Source organism: Cibotium barometz, chromosome 19 (assembly GCF_041138505.1).
Source record: "Cibotium barometz isolate CiBa-2024 chromosome 19, ASM4113850v1, whole genome shotgun sequence".
NCBI lineage: Eukaryota > Viridiplantae > Streptophyta > Polypodiopsida > Cyatheales > Cibotiaceae > Cibotium > Cibotium barometz.
In genome coordinates this window covers 2,481,245-2,501,768 of record NC_141064.1, presented here as the reverse complement: position 1 = coordinate 2,501,768, position 20,524 = coordinate 2,481,245, and the positions used below count along the sequence as shown (strand labels likewise).

The window sequence follows — 20,524 nt, the reverse complement described above, 5'->3', positions numbered from 1 at the left end:
TCTATTTGTGCCTAGATGTGAGGCTTAAATTAGAAAGTCCAAGGGTTCTTGTGGGGGGAAAGCTGATGGCTTTGTCCCACATGCCCACTCCACTCCTTGGGAGGTAGACTATATATAGAGCTTTACTCCCCTTAAGCTTTCACTTGAGAGAAAGATATGGAAGCTCACTCTCCTATATATATATATATATATATATATATATATATATATATATATATATATATCAAAAGACCGAGACCGGGCCGGGGTCGGGGTCAATTAGGAGTTTTTTCTTTTTCAATTTTTTTCAATAAAAATTTTCTTTCCACGCGGGTTGGGTTGATTTATTTTATTTTTTAATTCTTTTTACTTAAAAAATATTTTGAGAGAAAAATAGCTCATGTGCACCTAGGGCGGGCCGCTTGCCGCCGCGGCGCCCTCTGCGGCTACCAACACAGCAGCACAGCGCGCAGCAGCTCTTCTAACCTCTGTCTACACACGCGCACGCACATACTAACACTAACTAACTTACTGCTCTAACAACTAACACACAGAACTGAAATGTGCAGAAAATGAAGAAAACAGAACTGAAAAATGACTGAAGAACAGTAACAAACACACAAACACGCCTCTCTTTGCCTTTCCTGCATGATAAAATAGACTTCAAACAGCAGCCCGAGCCGCATCTGGAGCTTGGTGCAGGGCAATTCCCTGGCAACGGCGCCAAAAATGTGCACTCTTGCCGCACGTGTCGGAGCTAGGGACTTGCCAAGCATCGTGTGCGAGTGGCTGCAAGCACACAACCACAAAACCAGCAAGCTCAAAACAGGGAGCAATGGTGTGTCACTCACCGCTCAGATCGTCGTCGTGAAGGATTCTCGCGCCGCGATGAGGAAGGAGCCGCCGCCGCCAGCAATGCTCGATTGCTACTCTCTCTCTCTCTCTCTCTCTCTCTCTCTCTCTCTCTCTCTCTCTCTCTCTCTCTCTCTCTCTCTCTCTCTCTCTCTCTCTCTCTCTCTCTCTCTCTCTCTCTCTCTCTCTCTCTCTCTCTCTCTCTCTCTCTCTCCAAGGCACGGAGAGAACGGCTCTATTGTTGCTTTGTGGATCCGCAAGGCATTTGATACTGTGCCCAAAGAGCGCCTCTTTCGGCGACTACAGACACTAGGCATACCTTCAGACATGATGTAGAGGCTATATGAGCAGGTCTTTGGGAGAGTCTGATGCCCAGGAGGCTTGTCCGACACAGTTGCTAGCACCATTGGTGTGAAGCAAGGGTGCCCGCTCTCCCCACGCTCTTTGGGGTCTATAGTGATGAGGTGGTCGATTACATCACACAGGGAGAAGGCCTGGGGTTGAGCTATCAAGCATTACTGTCCATGTTATGCTTTATGCTAATGACATCGTCTTGGTATCCGACACGTAGGTTGGGCTTCAAAGACACCCTTGTGGCTCTTGATGACTTCTGCGCACAGCAGGGTCTCACAGTGAACATTGGGAAAACCAAGGTTATGATCTTCCACACCTCACCCGCAGTCAGGAGCCACACTACTCTCACATTAGCAGGAGGGCGGGTCGAGGTGGTGAGCTCTGATGTTTACCTTGGCATCACATTTACTAGCTCAGGTGGACGCTTCTCCATGGCTCAGGCAGTCCGAGACAGAGTGACCCGGGGGTATGCAGCTCTTGCTGGCCTTGAGCGTCAGTGTCATCAGGCACATTTTCAGGAACCCCGCACGAAGGGGTGGCTGTTTGATACATTAGTGACACCAGCCTTGATGTATGCAGCAGCGGTTTGGGCACCAAGGCTTGCAGCCTCCACATGGGTACAGCTCGAGGGACCACAGATCTTGATGCTCTCGAGGATGATACGCAACAAACCATCCGTCTCGCACAACATTGTTCGAGTTGAGTTTGTTGCACCACCTATGGTGGTGGAGGCATTGTTCCAGACGATCTGCTTTATATAAAGGATGAGGGAGATGCCCACGGAGAGATTATCCCGCCGAGCTTTTGAGGCATCCAGACAGCTGGCCGAGGCTGGACACACTGGATCTTGGTATGCACAGATGCTACAGTGGTTCTCACATCATGGGATAGACATTGAGCGGTTGCCACCTTTTCAGTATGATCAGTCTCCTCCACGGGGTTACCTCTCTCTCAATGAGAGGAACAGAGTGGTGAGACAGGACATATGGCAGCACTACATATAAAAGACATGGACAGCACCAGAGAGCCCACTACCATCGAATATGCTGTATTACAGAGACCACTTTATGAGCATCTCAAGGGATGGGTTATACATCGACCGCGGTACATGGATGTATACATGCCACACAGCTCTCGCGTTGCTATTGGACAGCTACGAGTCTCATCACATCATCTAGAGATAGAGGCTGGGAGAGCGGCACGGGTTCCCAGAGCTGAGCGGATATGCAGATTGTGCCGCGAGGAGGTGGAGACTGAGGATCACTTTGTATGTAGATGTAGAGCCCACCAGGGGGTCAGAGATAGATATGCAGGATTGTTTGAGGAGCACTCTTCACTACATCAGTTGATGGAGGCCTCGGACCAGCGACAGCTTGGCAGACTACTACTAGAGCTTCATAGTTCTCGAGAGAGAGTCCTCCAGACACCCGCTCCCACTAGGGGTGGGAGACAGTCCCAGCTCACAGATTTCTTCCAGAGAGCTATGCCAGTGCCAGCTGATGTACCACGTGGGGTGACCGCACAGAGAGCAGAGGAATTGAGAGCCAGGAGGAGACCTAGACAGACTGGACATAGAGCACCCCGACTCCGTCACCGAGAGATAGCAGCTATCCGAATGAGACACCAGATGGAGACACAGGAGAGGGTAGCTCGCTTTCATTCAAACTCAGGGTACATGTTCACGCCATTCACAGCCTCAGCATCGGCGATGTATGATATCTTATATCCCTCTTATGGCACTGGATGGAGTTAGACATAGATCTGCATAGCATGCTTGTACTACCCCTTCAGCATATAGAGATGCATCTTGCCTTAGCACTCCATCCACATCCCCACCCCCCCTAATATTGTTTGTAGATGGGCTCCACCAATCCGTGATGATTCACAGTTGTATCCAAACACATGCACACTTTTCTTTTCTTTCTTTTCTTCCGATGACCGGAAGAACACAGTTGTATTCTTTTTTGTCTCGTAGGCCGACTTTGGCCTCTCGTAGACGTTAATATATCTTTCTTTCTTTCTTTTCTTTCTCTCTCTCTTTCACACACACACACACACGCTGGAGAAGGAGATGGAGAAGATGAAGCAAGAGCACTCCTTGTATTCAACACTCAGAGAATGAGAGGTTTTAGGTTACATTTGACTTTTATATGTGACATGGCTATTCACACATGGGCGCCCACACATGGCCGGCCGATCCTAACCCTTATCCTGATGAAATTCGAGGTGCACCTCTCATCGGCAATCACCCAATCCCCTTACCCTTTACATGTGGTGCCGACAAGCCCGACCCATGACTCAGAATACGTAAAATAATTATATGACGTAAAAAGGAGTACATCTCAATGTCCGCCATAGGTTAACATGATCAAAGGGCCAGGACAACCAAGGATAAGCTAGCGCAGAAGGAGTGAAGGATTGAAGGTCAAGGGTAGAGGATTTTCCCTCAGCCAAGAAGGTTTAGGTTCATTCTTTTATTTCACTTTTGCATCATTCTAATAAAAGCAAATACACCATTCGTGGTGGGGACCCTACAAAGGGCCCAATACTATGTCCTCTTCTCCCTCCCTCCCTCCCTCCCTCCCTCCCTCTCTCTCTCTCTCTCTCTCTCTCTCTCTCTCTCTCTCTCTCTCTTTTTCTGCACATCTACATTCAGTTTTGTGCGTTAATTTCGTCACGACAAGTGTGCTGATTTCTGAGCATTGAACCAATCTCCCCCGAAGCTTCCGCATGTTACATTTGAATAAGCTCACCATCAAGAATCAGTTTTCGATTCCACGCATAGACGACATCCTTGACAGGTTGGATGGATCGCCATGCTTTAGCTAAATTGATCTCAAGAGTGGGTATCATCAAGTGCGTGTAGTGCCTGAGGATGTATATAAAACTGCTTTCAAGACAGCATTTGGGCTTTATGAGTATCTTGTTATGCCTTTTGGTCTTAAGAATGCACCAACTACATTCAATAGAATGATGGATCGCATATTCCATGGATACAGGAAATTAACAGGTGTCCTCTTTGATGACATCCTAGTCCTCTCGAAGAACGAAGAAGAGCATAGAGCTCCTTTGGCTATTGTTTTTGAAGAACTTCGTAAGCATAAACTCTTCATAAATGCAAAGAAGCGTGAGTTCTTCTTGTCAGAGATACATTATCTTAGGCATATTGTGTCCAAAGATGAAGTGAGGATGGATCCTACAAAGATTGATGCAATTCGGAATTAGCCCGAATTGAGTTCAGTGCATGAGATCCATAGTTTTCTTGGATTATGCTCTTATTACCGCAGGTTCATTCAGCACTTTGCATGGATTGCTCCTCCTTTGCATGATTTGACAAAGAAGGCGACCACATTATCTTATGCATATTGTGTCCAAAGATGAAGTGCGGATGGATCCTACAGAGATTGATGCAATTCGGAATTAGCCCGAATTGAGTTTGGTGAATGAGATCCATAGTTTTCTTGGATTATGCTCTTATTACCGCAAGTTCATTCAGCACTTTGCATGGATCGCTCCTCCTTTGCATGATTTGACAAAGAAGGCCACCACATTCAACTGGACTATTGTAGAGAGGGATGCATTCCTCAAATTGAAAGATGCAACTACACATGGTCCGGATTTGCAAAATCCATTCAGTGTGGAATGTGATGCATCTAGAAACTGCATAGGACCTGTCCTAAGAGCTCTTGGCTGTAATTCATGCACTTACCATACGGAAACATTACCTTCTTGGGGCCAATTTCACTGTCAAGACAGATCATCAGAGTTGGAGGTATTTTCTTATCCAAACTAAATTGTCAGAGAAACATATGAGGATGGCCAATTTCCTCTCTATGTTTCATTTTCAGATCTTGCACATCCCAAGAAAGAAGAATGTAGTGGTAGATACATTGTCACGGAAGCTGTATGTACCAGCTATTTCAGTTGCCTCTCATGGAGACTTGTCTACCATGCGTGATTTGTATCATACGGATGCTGATTTTGCCACAATTTGGGTTGATTTGGTGGCTGGTCATGCACATGCCTCATATGTGATCAAAGAGGATTATCTTATGAAAGATAATTTCCTATGTGTGGTGTCTGACATGAGGCAAAAGGTTTTCAATGAGTGCCATGCTCCTTCATATGCTGGTCATAGAGGCATAACGCCAACTACGCACATGATTGAGCGGTATTTCTTTTGGCCAGCCATGCAAAAGGACATAAGAGCAATATGTACGTGCATGTATCACCTGTCAAAAGGTAAAATTTGATAGGCAAAAGGCACCAGGTTTGCTTCAGCCATTGCCTATTCCCACGCAACCATGGAAAAGTATTACAATGGATTTCATTATGGACTTGCCACCGACCCACCAAGGTGCACAAGTGTTCAAGCATCATGGAATGCCGAAGTCCATTATGGGAGATAGAGATCCCAAGACTACATGTCTCTTTTGGCGGACCTTATTTGATAACATGGACACCAAATTGGACTTCTCATCAGCTTATCACCCTCAAACGGATGGGCAAAGTGAGGCTACAAATTCAGCCTTGTTGGATCTTTTGAAATTTTATGTGGCGGATCAGAAGTCTTCTTGAGAGAAGTACTTACCGCTTGTAGAGCATACAACAACGCCCCGTTTGAGACTTGGATATTGCTTTTGCAAGGTCACAAGACGAGCATGAAAAGGCTATCGACAAGCATAGAAGGCAATTGGATGTTAAAGAGAATGATTAGGTATTGCTGAAATTTGAAAAAACAAGACTTGCAAAGAGGCCTGGCGAAGAGGGTGCATATCCTAAGCTTGCGGCCAAGTACTATGGGGCCTATTCGAGTGATAGAGAAGATCAATGAAGTGGCTTTCAGATTGGCATTGCCTAGTCATTGGCACATACACAATGCTTTTCATAAGAGTCTCCTTCGCAAGTATGTAGGGCCGGAGCCCAGTGAAACGATCATTGAGGATCCACCAGAAGTGGATGAGCTTGAGGAGATCTTGCAGCGAAAGCAAATTGTGTATCACAAGGAACGCAAGCTTGCTACAGGCAAAGTTGTCAGGCGTTACCTCGTGAAGTTTACGAACTATCTTCCCATTGATGCTAAATGGGTAGATGAAGAGTTCTTCAAAGATTGCCCGCTTGTGCTTCAGACATATTTGGATGCTTTTCAGCTGTGGACAATTGTTTAGAAGCCGGGGAGATGTCACCATTTGGCCACCCAATTGGTCCACCCATGCTTTCTCATCATGAATATACATTGGATGGCGTCCATGGCAGTTGTATATACCGGGGATTAATGCCACTCATGTGATACTGTGGAATTGGCTTTCTCTTGGAACTTATGCCTCTATGTACATGCCCGGAAATGCCTGGTGGATTGGTGTTCCATTAGGTCTAGTATCTCGTGAGTCGTGACTTGCTTGTGGAATTGGCTTTCTCTTGGGACTTATGCCTCTATGTACATGCCCGGAAATGCCTGGTGGATTGGTGTTCCATTAGGTCTAGTATCTCGTGAGTCGTGACTTGCTTGTAGCGCGTCTATTTTGGTATAGTCTCATGAATGGGGATTGTCCATACCAATGTTGCATTGCACAACATCTTTATATGCTTGCTTGCAATTGAAATTGCATGATGTTTTCATGCTTGCTTCATGTGTAGTTCCAGGTAAGGGGACGCCCGCCCACAAACCGTGCCTGTGAAACTATCTACTGACATGGTTATGTGGCATGTAACAGGTGGTAAGTATTAGTCATAAATCTAGTAGCCTTATGAATTAGCACTAATTTATAAGTGAGTGTGTCCACACTTCATTAAGTTTTGGGCAACCAAAACTCACTTATAAATTATGACCAACCCTGTGTTCGCACACACTAATGTCCCGAGGTGAACAAAACCCAATGTCCACCGCCCAGACCTTATCCCCTATGTACAAAGGGAGTAACCAACCATGTGTCCGTTCTAGCTTGCACCACATAGCATCTACATGACACCTAGAGTGGACAACACACCACCTCACTCTTCCCTCGCTCTCAAGAAGAAGGCGCCTTCTTCATGAGGCCTTTTGGGCTGTATTTTCTGCACTCTCCTTCCCAACTCCATATCCAAGCTTGCTAGGGTGTTTCCCAAGCTTCCAAGAGTGTTTCCAAGTGCTATTCAATCCCAATGACCAAAATTCAGCAAAACAACTCTCTTTCTTGCTGTAATTTTTGGTCTTTTTTTTGAAAACCCTAATTTCAGCCTTTCTCTCTAGAGTTGAACCATAGGGGAAGCTTTCCCAAGGTCCCCTTCATCCTCTTGAAGACTTTTGTCACGAAGAATTGCGACAAATCGAAGATTTCAACACTCTAAGCACTTCCATCGTGAAGACTTTGGCTGTCATCAACTCTACTTGCAATTGGTAAGCTTTTATGCTTAAATATGGAAGCAAGTAGCAGGAGGGAGGAACCAAATTACAAGATCCCATACCCTATGTAGTGTTCTCTACTATCTTGCAGATTGTTGCTACCTTGTGTTGGTGGAACAATAGAGAGCAAATGGTAGGGAACATGGACACTTGAGAGGGTAGTGTGAGTTGCAAGTCCACACCGACAACCACTTTGTTTGCAAAACTGTATTTATATGCATTGGTATGGAACTCTGGTCAGAAATGCCCATGACACTATGTACTTGATTCTCCCAAGATCAATATACTTTATTTGAGGGTGGGGCCGGCCGTTCCGGCTCATTGTGCGTCTCTTGTGAATTCAACAAATTACTTCTTATATTGAGCATGTTGTCCACTAAATCTTGGTGTATTTAAGTGTATTGATTAGCATTGTGTTCAACCAAGTTACACATGGACCCTGGTAACTACAAGACTATTATGATTGGTCACACTTTGGCCAAGATTTATGGATCAATCTTGAAGCATGAGCTCAGCAGATGGGCCGAGGAACAGAGACTCAGAGCACTAGAAGAGGCAGGTTTCCAGAGGAGACACCTCACACTACAGGGGATCATTGAGGAGGGGAGAGCTCACGGGCGTCGGATATACTATTACTTTGTGGATTCATGCAAGGCTTTTGACATTGTCCCATGGGCGAGATTGATGAGGAGAATTCAAGATATGGGTGTACTAGCAGATGCTTTGGGGGATCCTCACACTTTACGAGTGTCACTAGCCGAGTACGGGCCCTAGGAGGTGACTCAAAGGTCATACATAGCACTATTGGGGTGAAACGGGGCTGCCCCCTGTCTCCTACTCTATTCGGGCTATACACTGACGAGATATTGGACTACATAGACAGACAAGAAGGACCCAGAGCACAATTGGCAAGTGTCTTGATACCTGTCCTATCATATGCAGACCACCATATTCTCCATTTCTCCGACTCACTAGAGGGGCTACAGAGGCATTTGGATGCATTACAAGCCTTTTGCGAGCATCGGGACCTCACTGTGAAGCTTGGGAAGACCAAGGTTATGATCTTTAATACCTCCTTGCAGTGGCTAGGCAGATCCACGCTGCAGTTTACATACAGTTGAGAGCTCGTGGAGCATGTGACCTCTTATGGGTATCTTGGGATCACATTTGTTGGACCACAGTCTATGCGAAAGCGGCCGAAACCAAATTGATGCGTGGCTATGCAACCCTTGGCTCACTTGAGAGGCAGTGCTCACATATAAAGTTCCATGAACCGAGGACGAAGCTATGGCTATTTGACAGACTAGTCACACCTACACTATTGTATGGAGCTCCATTTGGAGTCCGAGTTTGTACCACAGGAGGAGATGGAGAGGGGAGCTAGCTAAGATATACGGGAGAGGTATATGATGGGTGGAAGCCGATGGAGAGACCCCTAGTGATGATCTCACACATGATTAGGAGTAAGCCATCAGTGCCACATGAGATTGTGCAAGCGTTATAAAGCTGTAAATTGGGTTTTTAGGGACACTTTCCACCTGCAAAACACATATAGTCCCAAACAAGTGTGCACATACATGTCCACAAGGTGCCCAGACGTCCCCGGTCCCTTGGACAACACAAGCAATAATCTGAGGCATTGTGCAGGCCAAAAAGACAAGTCATCCAAATATAAAATCAAAGTCATGCACACACGAGTGCAACTAGACGGGAGAAACACCCATGTGCTCAGTTATATCAAGAAAAGTGTTTAGGGCTTCATGATCCTTTCAGAATCTTCCTAGAACATAAATACAAAGATCACCAGGATAGCTAGTCCTAGGAAATCACATCATGTCAGGTTCCATGAGCCATACATGTAGAGTCATGTCAAGCTCCATATGCCATACAAACACACCATGTCAGGCTCCACAAGCCATATATGTATGTCATGTCAAGCTCCATATGCCACACATGAACAGTAGGAGAAGCAATGAGAAATTTTGTGACACATACCTCCCGTACTCTGCTTCATGGGCCCTACCTGCTAGCACTTTACTCCTAGGAACCGACATAGAGGGGACCCCTTTAGTCCAAGAATGGAGAACTCTCCAAACATATGCACCACAGGTGAAAAAGAAAGGAAATGCAATTACGTATGGAGTAATTTACAAAAGATCATGGATTCCCATGTTAAGGCAAGAATGACAGCCATGAAGGAGGTATGCAAGTTGCAAGATTTGGAAATCGAAAATATAGAGAAGAAGCTTGGAGAAATACCAAGGGAAGACAAGCTTATGTGCACGTGGTGCGCCTCCATGCAAGAGGAAAGGGATAAATGGAAAGTAGAAATGCAGGCCAGTTGATGAGCCAGTTAAATGAGATGTGGGGAGAATTGATTAAGATGGTGGAAGCCAAAAACAGCCAACAAGCCCTACTCATCACTAGGTTAGAGGCCCCCGTCTCCGCACTCAAAGCAAAAAACAATAATATGAAAACATGCACGCAATATAAGGAAGGTGAAATTCAACCATCTATTAATGATGGGCTGAATATGCTTAGGGAGCAAGTGAAGACCCTCCAAGAGAAGGAGGAGAAAATTACCAGTGAGACAAGCACATGGACTGAAATGATCGAAAAGACATAGAGACAAGAGGGAGGTGGAGGAAGCGAGCAATTGTATTGAGGTCACCAAGAAACAATGAAACCCACCCTCACCCCTGAACATCATCAATGACACGCTTGAAGAGGAGAAGAGACAGAAGATCCGAGCACCACATGTCAATGGCGAGATGGAAGGAAGGCGCCTCATCAAAAGAAGATGCCATAGCACTATGTAGGAAGATGGGAATTGCCAACACCTCCTTCGTCGAGGCATGGAGAGTGGGCAAGGACACCACAAAGGATGCGCACTCATCCTCAAGTTTGAGGCTTTGGAGGCAAAGCAAGCATTCCTCACCAAAAGGCGGACCTTAAAGGGAAAAAGACATGACCTCACACCAACCCAAGTCACACATAAGAGAAAGTGCATGCCGCGCATACTATATTCGTTGGAAAACCAATGTGTAGTTCCGTGTAAGGGGACGCCTGCCGTGAATCGTGCGTGTGAAACAGGTGATAAGTATTGATCATAAACCTAGCCTTAGGAGTTAGCACTAATTTATAAGTGAGTGTGTACACACTTCATTAAGTTTTGGGCGACCAAAACTCGCTTATAAATTATGACCAGCCCGGTGTTCACACTCATGTCTTGAGGTGGACAAAACCCAATGTCCACTGCCCCGACCTTATCCCTTTGTACAAAGGGAGTAACCAACCATGTGTCTGTTCTAGCTTGCTCCACAAAGCACCTACCTGCCACCTAGAGTGGACAACTCACCCCCTCACTCTTCCCTCTGTCCTTCATGAGGGCTTTTGGGCTGTATTTTCTGCACTTTCTCCTTCCCAACTCCATATCCAAGCTTGCTAAGGTATTTCCCAAGCTTCCAAGAGTGTTTCCAAGTGCTAATCACTCTCCTATACACTGCCAATGACTGAAATTCAACAAAACAGCTCTCTTTCTTGTTGTAATTCCTGGCCTTTTTGCTGAAAACCCTAATTTCAACCCTCCTTTCTCAAGTAAAAGAATCCCAAAAAAATTTCCCCGAAAAAGTTCATACGAGTCCATACGGTATCGTACCGTATAGTATTCCGTACGATATGGTGTCGTACGCCGTACGGAACAACTATGACGGTTCGCGTATAACTTTCTGATGTTGGGCCGACTGAGTACATGTAGTGCCGCATTGAGTCAGGTTTTCATTAGTGATGAGTTCACTACATCTCCGTTAGCCTCTACTACTAGAGGGTGGAAATGCAAAGATGATGTTGAAGATCTTGAGTTTTGGGAGGATGTGCATTGGTATGAGGCCATGGACAAGATGATTGAGCAATTGAAAGAGCTCATTAAAGAGCAGGAGCAATTTGATCATGATGAAGAGGATGAGGAGGACGCTCTCAAGAGCAAGTATAAGATGGTTCAAGATCTTTGTGTCAAAAGATGGAATGCGTATCATTCTCCTTTGCATGCAATAGCATACATTTTACACCCCGAGTTTCAAGGCAAGGGTCAAAAAAATGATTAAGAGGCAAATAGTGGTTGGCAGATTATCTTAGAGAGACTCGTGCCAGATCCTGGTGCAAGGCACAAAATAAGAGACTCACTTGCAGAGTATAATCTTTTCATGGCACGTATGGTTGCCCTGATGCACAAAAGATTCGGACTCCGGTTGGGGCAGCTTTGTGGTGGGAGGATTTTGAAACAAATGGACCAGATTCACAACACTTGACTATTGGCATTCTCAACCAAGCTGTGACCTCCTCTTGTTTGGAGCAACTGTGGAGCTCCTATAGTCACATTGCATCAAAGAAGGGAAACCGCCTAGGCGTAGAAAAAATCCTGTGATTTGGTTTTTGCAAGTGTGCCAACTTACGTATGTTGGGTAAGGGAGCAACAACAAGAGAAGGAGAATAAGCAGATTGAGGTTACAAAGACTGATGCTCATGAAAATGAGACCAACGTTTCCTTTAGTATGGATTCTAATTGAGATTTTAGATTAGCGCAGCACCGCAAGCTTCAACCTTGGATGTCACATGTGGAGCTCAGCCTTTAGGGCCCACTACCCAAGCTATATTTATGTAGACATGGTTTATTTTCTAGTATCTGCATTCTAGAGTCAAAATACCAATACACTATTTTTGTACTATGAATCATGAATTGTGTTATTTTGTGTGCTTTCGTTCAGAGTACTCAAATGTAATATAAATACTTAACATTTGATGGATATTTTGATGCATTTTTTTGTGTACGGTCCCGACTCCCACCCCCCGTCCCCGTTCCCTACCTCCACGCATTCCCCATCCCCGTTCCCGTCCCCCGACCAATGTGACTGTGATGCCCAAGCCTAGGACACAGTCCACTCTAAGCCTTAGCCCTTGTGCTTGGGGGTGGTCTACCAATGCAGACCTATGATTGGGTGGTGAGCTAGTTTGCAAAACCCCTAATTTAGAAACTAATCATGTTTGTCCGGTGTTTAGGAGATCTATGGGAGCAACAGGAGCATGGTCTAAAACGTTGTAACATGCAGAAGAACTGCATATCTAAAGAACTATGCAAAAATGCAAAGATGAACACAGAGAAGAGAGAGAGATGCTACAGCTTGAAACATTGTTTTCTGTATATATATATATATATATATATATATATATATATATATATATATATATATATATATATATATATATATATATATATATATATATATATCAAGATATAGATAGATACTAGCCAATCATGGCCTTCAAAAGGAATCTCCTATGCCCATGACATGTCCCACCTATCAGGGATCAGATGAATACACAATGAACTAACCCTTGCTATTTATAGGCTCATAAAACTGCCCCTAGCTGTTGGCCAGGTCCTTGGACAGCAAAACACCAAAAATCCCATAAACAGTCTCGTCAATGCCTAAAAAAGCTCCTAATCCTAGCTAAATAGGGGAGTTAAGTATGTCCACACCTGTACTTGTGACAAACATCTCCAAGGACTACACAAGAAAAGAGCAAGTTATTGCATCATGTCTCTTAACTCCAAATCAGGGGAAGGGACATTGTACCCAACTCCATAAACGCACAAACCTTCATGTCTACATGAATATGGAGGGTTCAAAAGGATGAAGCGAGTTTTGTGATCATTCTACAATCTCAGCATGTTAATTAAGTGCTATGAAAGTTTCTGTTTTCCATGACAAAAATCCCATAAACAGTCTCGTCAATGCCTAAAAAAGCTCCTAATCCTAGCTAAATAGGGGAGTTAAGTATGTCCACACCTGTACTTGTGACAAACATCTCCAAGGACTACACAAGAAACAAGAGCAAGTTATTGCATCATATCTCTTAACTCCAAATTAGGGGAAGGGACATTGTACCCAACTCCATAAACGCACAAACCTTCATGTCTACATGAATATGGAGGGTTCAAAAGGATGAAGCAAGTTTTGTGATCATTCTACAATCTCAGCATGTTAGTTAAGTGCTATGAAAGTTTCTGTTTTCCATGACAATGGATGGAGGATTGCCTTGCAGTAGTTCTTGCTTATTAAAAAAAAGCATGTATTATTTTCCTACAAGTTATGAAGCTGATTTGTCTAGCTGAATAGTAGTGGCCACAAAAACTCGACTCACAGATGATGAGCAAACCAATGAATCAAGCGGGTTCGGCACTCGATATCCAGATCACCAATTTTGTTGAACAAGGCACGGACAGCTCCAGCCACAACAGTTGGAAATGCCCCAGGAAGAGCCTAAAAGTAATCCACTTGTTAAAGACATGTATATGTGTGTCACTTGAGCTGCTAAAATAAAAGGAAACATATTCTTCATTAGTAAAGTTGAAAAAATTTACCTTGCATATGTCAATGATGACAACGGTATAGTAAATTGGTTTGAATGGTGGCTTAGGGAGTAGAAAAAGCTGCATACATTTTTAAAAAAAACATTACCTCATAAAAATCAACCTCAAAATCAAAAAATAAGAAATCTTCAAACCCAAAGACTTGCATGGTAACTTAAGGAACCTACACATTGAGATGCTTTTTTTTAAAGAAGAAGAACAATTTTGCGTACAATTTAGTCTGGCCTCTAGTTTGTTTCATTGTTTCTAGTGTAGATGGTGTATCAAAGCTGATTAAATTTAGCACTTTGCTTTTGTGCATGGGTTGCTTGATGGCCATTAAATGGAGGCAAGAACCAAGAAATCAAGGATTTTGCTTTTTTTGTGCTAAGGTGTTTGACAGGCTATTTGGATCCAAGAAAGGTAAGAAAGTATAGGCATTGTCAACACCATATATCTTGGCAATCAAAGAGTTGCTTTTACACCAACATTCACAGGGATTATTTGAGGAGTATCAAGGCCAATCAAAAGACGCTCCTGACCTCTCTCTACCACACCACATGGCACAAATAACTGCATGAAGAAGACCAATGAAGACCCAGCTCGTGATAACACTGTGTGACTGCACTTTGGAGACCTTTTCTGCAGGCTGTTTGTGACACATCTCACCTTAGGGCAGCCGGTGGATAGCCCATATGCTGGCACAGCCAGGGAGCAGGAGGGCACAAGTCGTCCAGGCCTTGATGACATTCGAGCAGCAACCGACAGGTCAGACAGGTGCACATCTGGGCGGACAAGCCATAGGCAGCCATGCATGTGAAAACATGATTAGTTATTACCTGTCGTGAGCAGGCTGACTTTAATAAAAGGTGGCCAACCAGGTGGAATGTATATATGTGCGTAGCAAAAGGGTCAATCTCATCCTCTCAGCAATCAGAGCGTACAGAGCATATCTCTACAGTACAGGCTGGTCAAGGAGATCTACAGCAGTGTGGGCTGAGAATTGACGTCCTCATTCTCAAACATCTTTTGTACCAGAGATTCAGTTGTACATAATACAGATCAGAATTTAGGACTCTTGTGCGTGCTGTATGTGTGATTCCGCCGCACTCTTCTCTATCACTTCTGCCATAGGCACAAGAGTTCGACACTTGCAATTCAATTGAGAGACACTAGACAAGGCCTCTAACCAAACGGCCTTTAAAATCCACTGTCACATGCAATCATGCGTGTTTCACTTACACCCGTGATGTATGCATGGTCTCATAGACCCTTGTGGATGCAAGACAAGAATACAAGTATGGGTGTTGTGAGACCATGTGTTAAACACCACACTAGGAGCCAAAGATGTGCCAGTCCCGCCCCCTTCCAGTTATTTATTACCAAAAGGGATTTAATCAAGTACAAATCTGTGTGGATACCCTGGGATAACTTGAACCGAAGTACCAGATTTTAAAATCACCTGATTGGTTCATTAAATTGGTTCTCTGTAAGAAGCACTCACATAAACCAATCCTCCCAACTCTGGAACCACCAAATTCAGCAAAGATTTACTTTCTAAGTGGAAACCATTCTGATTGTTGGAACTCCCGCAAACAAAGGGGCATGCAAAGGTAATTCCCCAGGACTCTTTTTAACAAGCTCAAACCCTATAACTAGAGATTTCTCACTAACTGGAAAACCCTATTGCTATAGGCAACATACCAGTTCGAACCAACAATCACAGTCTAAACTAGTTGAAGTTACTTTCATCCCAGGTCAGCCAGCACCTTTCAGGTCCAAAAATATCATGAACCTTATTAATCGTGTTTACACTGTGCCCCAAAGTTGACCCCTCCATGGGCGCATGTCCTCGGCATGTCCAGGCACCCTTGGGCAGCCAAAACTGATGGAATGTACCCATATGCGGCTTCTTACCTTGCCAAGATACCTGCTGCACTGGGAACGCATGTCTATGTGTTGCCATGCACGTGACCAATGAGGTGATCTAGAAGTGCAAATCATAGCTAATTTTCAGCTGAATGTCAAAGCAATTGTGGCCAGCTAGTGAATAGTGATGATCTGCTTTGATTGAGGTACAAGTGGCATTTCCACAGTAGTTAATGTAGATGATTACCATACATTCAAGGAGCTGATGACATAATAATATTGGAACAATTTGAATGACTTTTGCCCATGACCAATGAGTCACTTAGTTTCCACCACTGGCTAAAAGTGCATCACTTCCAAGTGCCCCATAGAGTTGTATGATCCATGTGTATAATAACACCAAACAATCCTAAGTGCTCCATGTAATGGTATCCTAAAACTGCAAGTTGCCATACTGTCTGAGTTCCAATAAGCTTGGGAGTGAGAGCGAGAGAGAGAGAGAGAGAGAGAGAGAGACACAGTTAATGCCCACAAAACAAGCATGAGAAAGAAAGAAAACCTGTGAGAAAATCGTCTCGGCCATTAAGTATTCGTAACGAAAGGGCACTGGGAGTCCTGCAAGGTATGCTGCGCACTCCTTCCGGCTAGCATAGTACAAAAATCCACCAGACCACAAAGCAGTGAGGTTGCACATAAATGCCTTCGAAACTCAAACTACCACCCAAACTTTCAAACCACAATCCAATGCATTTAAAGAAGTGGCTACCGTCCATTGAGATAGAAAAGCACATCAAGGAGGTACTCCTCAACGACAAAACGATCAATTGCAGCCATGTACTGCAAATGCAAAGAATATTTTTTTATCCACAGGTCACATTGAATAGCTCCAAAATATAGAGAAAGTTGTAATCCCACAAGGACAAGATACCACAAAAATAGGGTTTTCACATCATTTCATCCAAACAAGAAGACAAACATCTGCAAGCTTTCAGAGATCATCCAATGGAAGGGAAGGGAAGGGAAGAAGAGGGGGAGCGGAGGGGGTCAGAGTCGGTCTAGGGAATCGGGATGCCTTGACTACCAGGAGATCAGAAGATGTTGCAGCCATCTACTCACAAAAATGTTTAAAACATGCCCTCCATTTAAACAGTACACATATGACTACTCTGTATTAGAGGGACCAATGTTTCAACCACACCACATGAAGGCAAGTGGAAGATCATACTTTAGGGGACCCAGGCCAGCTGAGGACACTATATGGGTGCACTCACATGAGATTTTACTCCACCCTACCAGAGTCACAAACAATGCGACTGCTACAGGAATGAACTATCACCAACAAATGAAGAAAAAGTTCTTAAACAACAAAAATTGTTTGAATGTCACAATTTCACCTCGTCTGTCTTTGCAGAAGGAAATATCTGAATACGTCTGATTCTTCTTGGAAACCTCTGCTCGGCTTCTTGTCGTTGCTTACCAAATGCAGATGCTGTATTTTTTTCAGGCACTTGCGGTGGGTCTGGACATGTGATAGGCCCAAACCCGTGAGTTTGACAAGTGGCCAACTTTGCCTCAAAAGCGAGATGTGGTCTGGGGACTGCCCACAAGAGTCCACTGCTCAAATCACTGGAAAATTGAAACAGCGGCAGAAAACATATTCCTTGCCTCACATTGAAATGTTCCTTTTGCTTTGCTTTATTTAATTGGCATCAGATGATAATTCTACTTACCACTCTCCACTTTCCAGCCGTTTTCTTGGCAGTGTTTGATTCGTTTCCATAAGTCTACCACATGATCCTGTCAAGATTAATCCCATATGTCAAGCAAAATGCTTGAATTCAATCACACTAAACAGCTTCCAAAGATACTAGGCTCACTCACTTCCTTGCTTGTAGGGAAAGCGTTGAAGCATGCATCTGTTACAGGCTTCCGTATGCTGAGATATGCTTCAACACCTGCCATCACACGTTCCAGCTCCTCTGGCGCACGCTGCAAACAGTTGACAAAATAATATCAGGTGAAGGATCCCTCATCATGTAAGAGCCAGAGAGTTTCCAATGCTGCTCAAAACTGCACACAAATCCTGAAACAGTCCAATCAAAGACAACAAAACACCTCCAACAGCTCATGACCAGCCCATGGCAACGAAGCCATTATACAAAAGACATAGAAATCCGCCCTTGGTTGCCATGCTGGGTTCCCCTTCTCATCATCCACAGTTGTGGCGGCCGAGGACAGCAGAGTTTCCAAAACTTCTACAAGTGATGCAGGTGGGATTACATTGTTGCTCATCTGTACCAAAAATAAGCCCATGAGTTGTGAGTCGTGACTAAGTGCGCTAAGTCCAATTAACATCTACAGTTGCTCGTGGGCAGTCCGACCATGGTGGAGTAGGTCAGGCAGCAGTCACAACCAAGTCAGGATGGTTAGCAGGCAGTAGGGTATATATATACATATATATATACATCTATGTATATATGTATATATATACGTATATACATATATATGCATCTATGTATATATGTACGTATATACATATATCTACATATGTACATATATGTATACATATGTATACATGTATACATATGTATACATGTATACATATATACATATGTATATGTATATATATACATATACATATATATATATATGTGTGTGTGTGTGTGTGTATGTATGTATGTATGTATGTAACCTTTAAGCTGTCTATAAAATGGGTCCCCACCCCTTCATTTCTTCATTAGAACAAGAGAAATACTTACAAGGACAGCCACAAATCGTATCAAGACCCGAAGCTTGTTGCAATCCCCTGAATCCAATGCCTCCTATTTTAAGAAAAGAGCACGCATGGATTGGTTTGGATTCATACATCAAGTTGAGATGAAAAATAGATCAGTAGGTGTCAGCAGGGCCTTGTCCAAATGGTTATCATACCACTCTGCCCTGGAGGAGGCATGAGTTTGCATAGCATGTGAAGTGTTGAAAACCATATTATTGGATCTAAGTGGTTACCTGGATGTGGTCATGAGATTGTTGTATAACTTTGGAGGCGAAATCAGAATCTTCTGTGTTTATGAGACCTACCTGAACTCAACAAATAAAAAGGCAGTAAACAAGATTAGACGCAAACAGCACCTTCAAACGCCTGTAATAGCATCAGACAAATGCACAACAATATTACAAATTCTGCAGGAGAATTTACCAGTGTCCCATACAAGGGAATCTTGTGAGGGAGCTGTTCGACACATTGCATCAACCACTACGTTTTTTAAAAAGCACATGTTAGTGCACTTCAGGCACTAACATCAACCACTACGTTTTTTAAAAAGCACATGTTAGTGCACTTCAGGCACCCTTAATATTTGCAAACTTTGACTTTGATTGTACATTTTGCGAGACAAATTTTGCCAACAGAATTCCGTTTCCTCAAACTGAATTAAATAGTAATTCTTGCATGACACATTTTACCGACAGAATGTCGTTTTCTGATTCTCGTAGATCTTGAAAAACATAGCCGTAGCAAGTTTCCTATACATGTAGGACACGATGTTAACTCTCTCTCTCTCTCTCTCTCTCTCTCTCTCTCTCTCTCTCTCTCTCCATGTAGGACACGATGTTAACTCTCTCTCTCTCTCTCTCTCTCTCTCTCTCTCTCTCTCTCTCTCTCTTACATAACATAAAACGAACTCACAATATGTTCTTCGGCATCAGCATGGCCTCCATACTCTGCGCATCTTTCACCGATTCTTAAAATCAGTGATCTCCAACTTGCAGCCATCTTCTCGTGAACTGAGAAAACTCAATCTCACCTGACCTGCCAAGCTAAGATTGCCACAAAGTGAAATACACTAGGTCATGTATACAAAAACGTAGTGTGGAAGCAATGGGTCTATCCTTCTCTCTCTCTCTCTCTCTCTCTCTCTCTCTCTCTCTCTCTCTCTCTCTCGTGCGCGCGCGCACACAATTTATAAAAATAAGGGCATCTTAGCATCATCTCACTACTTGAAATTCTCCTACAAAACCCTAGCGCCTGTGCTGAACAAGCATTATTGCACTGCAAAACCTGCAAAGATTCAAAAGTGAACTCACCTGGTCCTCGATGGCTTCTACAAGGCCATATATTTTCACCTCTGTGAGCGCGAAAACATGAAGAAAGAAAAAATTGATCTCTCCCCCTACTTAAGTTATAGGGTCCTTCAAAATGTGAAGAAGATTATATAACAAACTAGAGAAAAACTAGAATTACGTAAATCTTGAAAATTGTATAAGTACTACCCCTTGTCAATTATTCCAATTCTAATTAACTTTTATTATGCACAATGTTTACTCTATATATTTTTAAAACTTGTTGTCAAGTCCTTAATGACACTAGGAGAAAAAAAAAATTCTCAAACAATGAAATTAGAGCAAACCATAGACTAAAAGCATGAACCTTACGTAAACAAATTTCTACCACACGAGAGCTTGAAAATAATAGAAAGATCACTGTCAACACAAGATTGGGTTTAATCTCCCTTGGATGAGTGTGACGTGTGTATCACTCATCCATATTTATATGTATTAAAGCTTACTATTCCAAAAGACAACTCCAAAAATAAAGCTTAAGAGCTTTTTGGGTTTTTTAGCATAAAAGCTCTTTCAAAAATATAGCAAGCTAAAAATAACAAGATTGGGTTTAATCT

General features: G+C 43.5%; 1 protein-coding gene across 3 annotated transcripts in view; it reads right to left on the bottom strand.

Annotated features, from left to right (window-relative positions):
- ABH1 (ARM repeat superfamily protein) overlaps nt 1-20,104 on the bottom strand; it is a 61,208-nt gene extending 41,104 nt beyond the window's left edge. For 2 of the 3 annotated variants that reach the window (XM_086813126.1, XM_086813128.1), the window contains exons 1-14: nt 19,932-20,104; nt 19,534-19,664; nt 19,311-19,370; nt 19,045-19,101; nt 18,855-18,926; nt 18,605-18,667; nt 17,961-18,137; nt 17,727-17,834; nt 17,576-17,642; nt 17,240-17,442; nt 16,612-16,682; nt 16,405-16,489; nt 13,989-14,057; nt 13,769-13,887 (exon numbers count right to left, since the gene is read on the bottom strand). In XM_086813126.1, coding sequence (XP_086669252.1) covers nt 13,769-13,887; nt 13,989-14,057; nt 16,405-16,489; nt 16,612-16,682; nt 17,240-17,442; nt 17,576-17,642; nt 17,727-17,834; nt 17,961-18,137; nt 18,605-18,667; nt 18,855-18,926; nt 19,045-19,101; nt 19,311-19,370; nt 19,534-19,620 — 1,238 coding nt within the window. In that variant the 5' untranslated portion in view covers nt 19,621-19,664; nt 19,932-20,104. The remainder of the gene's footprint in view (nt 1-13,768; nt 13,888-13,988; nt 14,058-16,404; nt 16,490-16,611; nt 16,683-17,239; nt 17,443-17,575; nt 17,643-17,726; nt 17,835-17,960; nt 18,138-18,604; nt 18,668-18,854; nt 18,927-19,044; nt 19,102-19,310; nt 19,371-19,533; nt 19,665-19,931) is intronic. The other variant, XM_086813127.1, reaches the window with a different exon arrangement.
- Between the last annotated feature and the right edge of the window lie 420 nt (nt 20,105-20,524).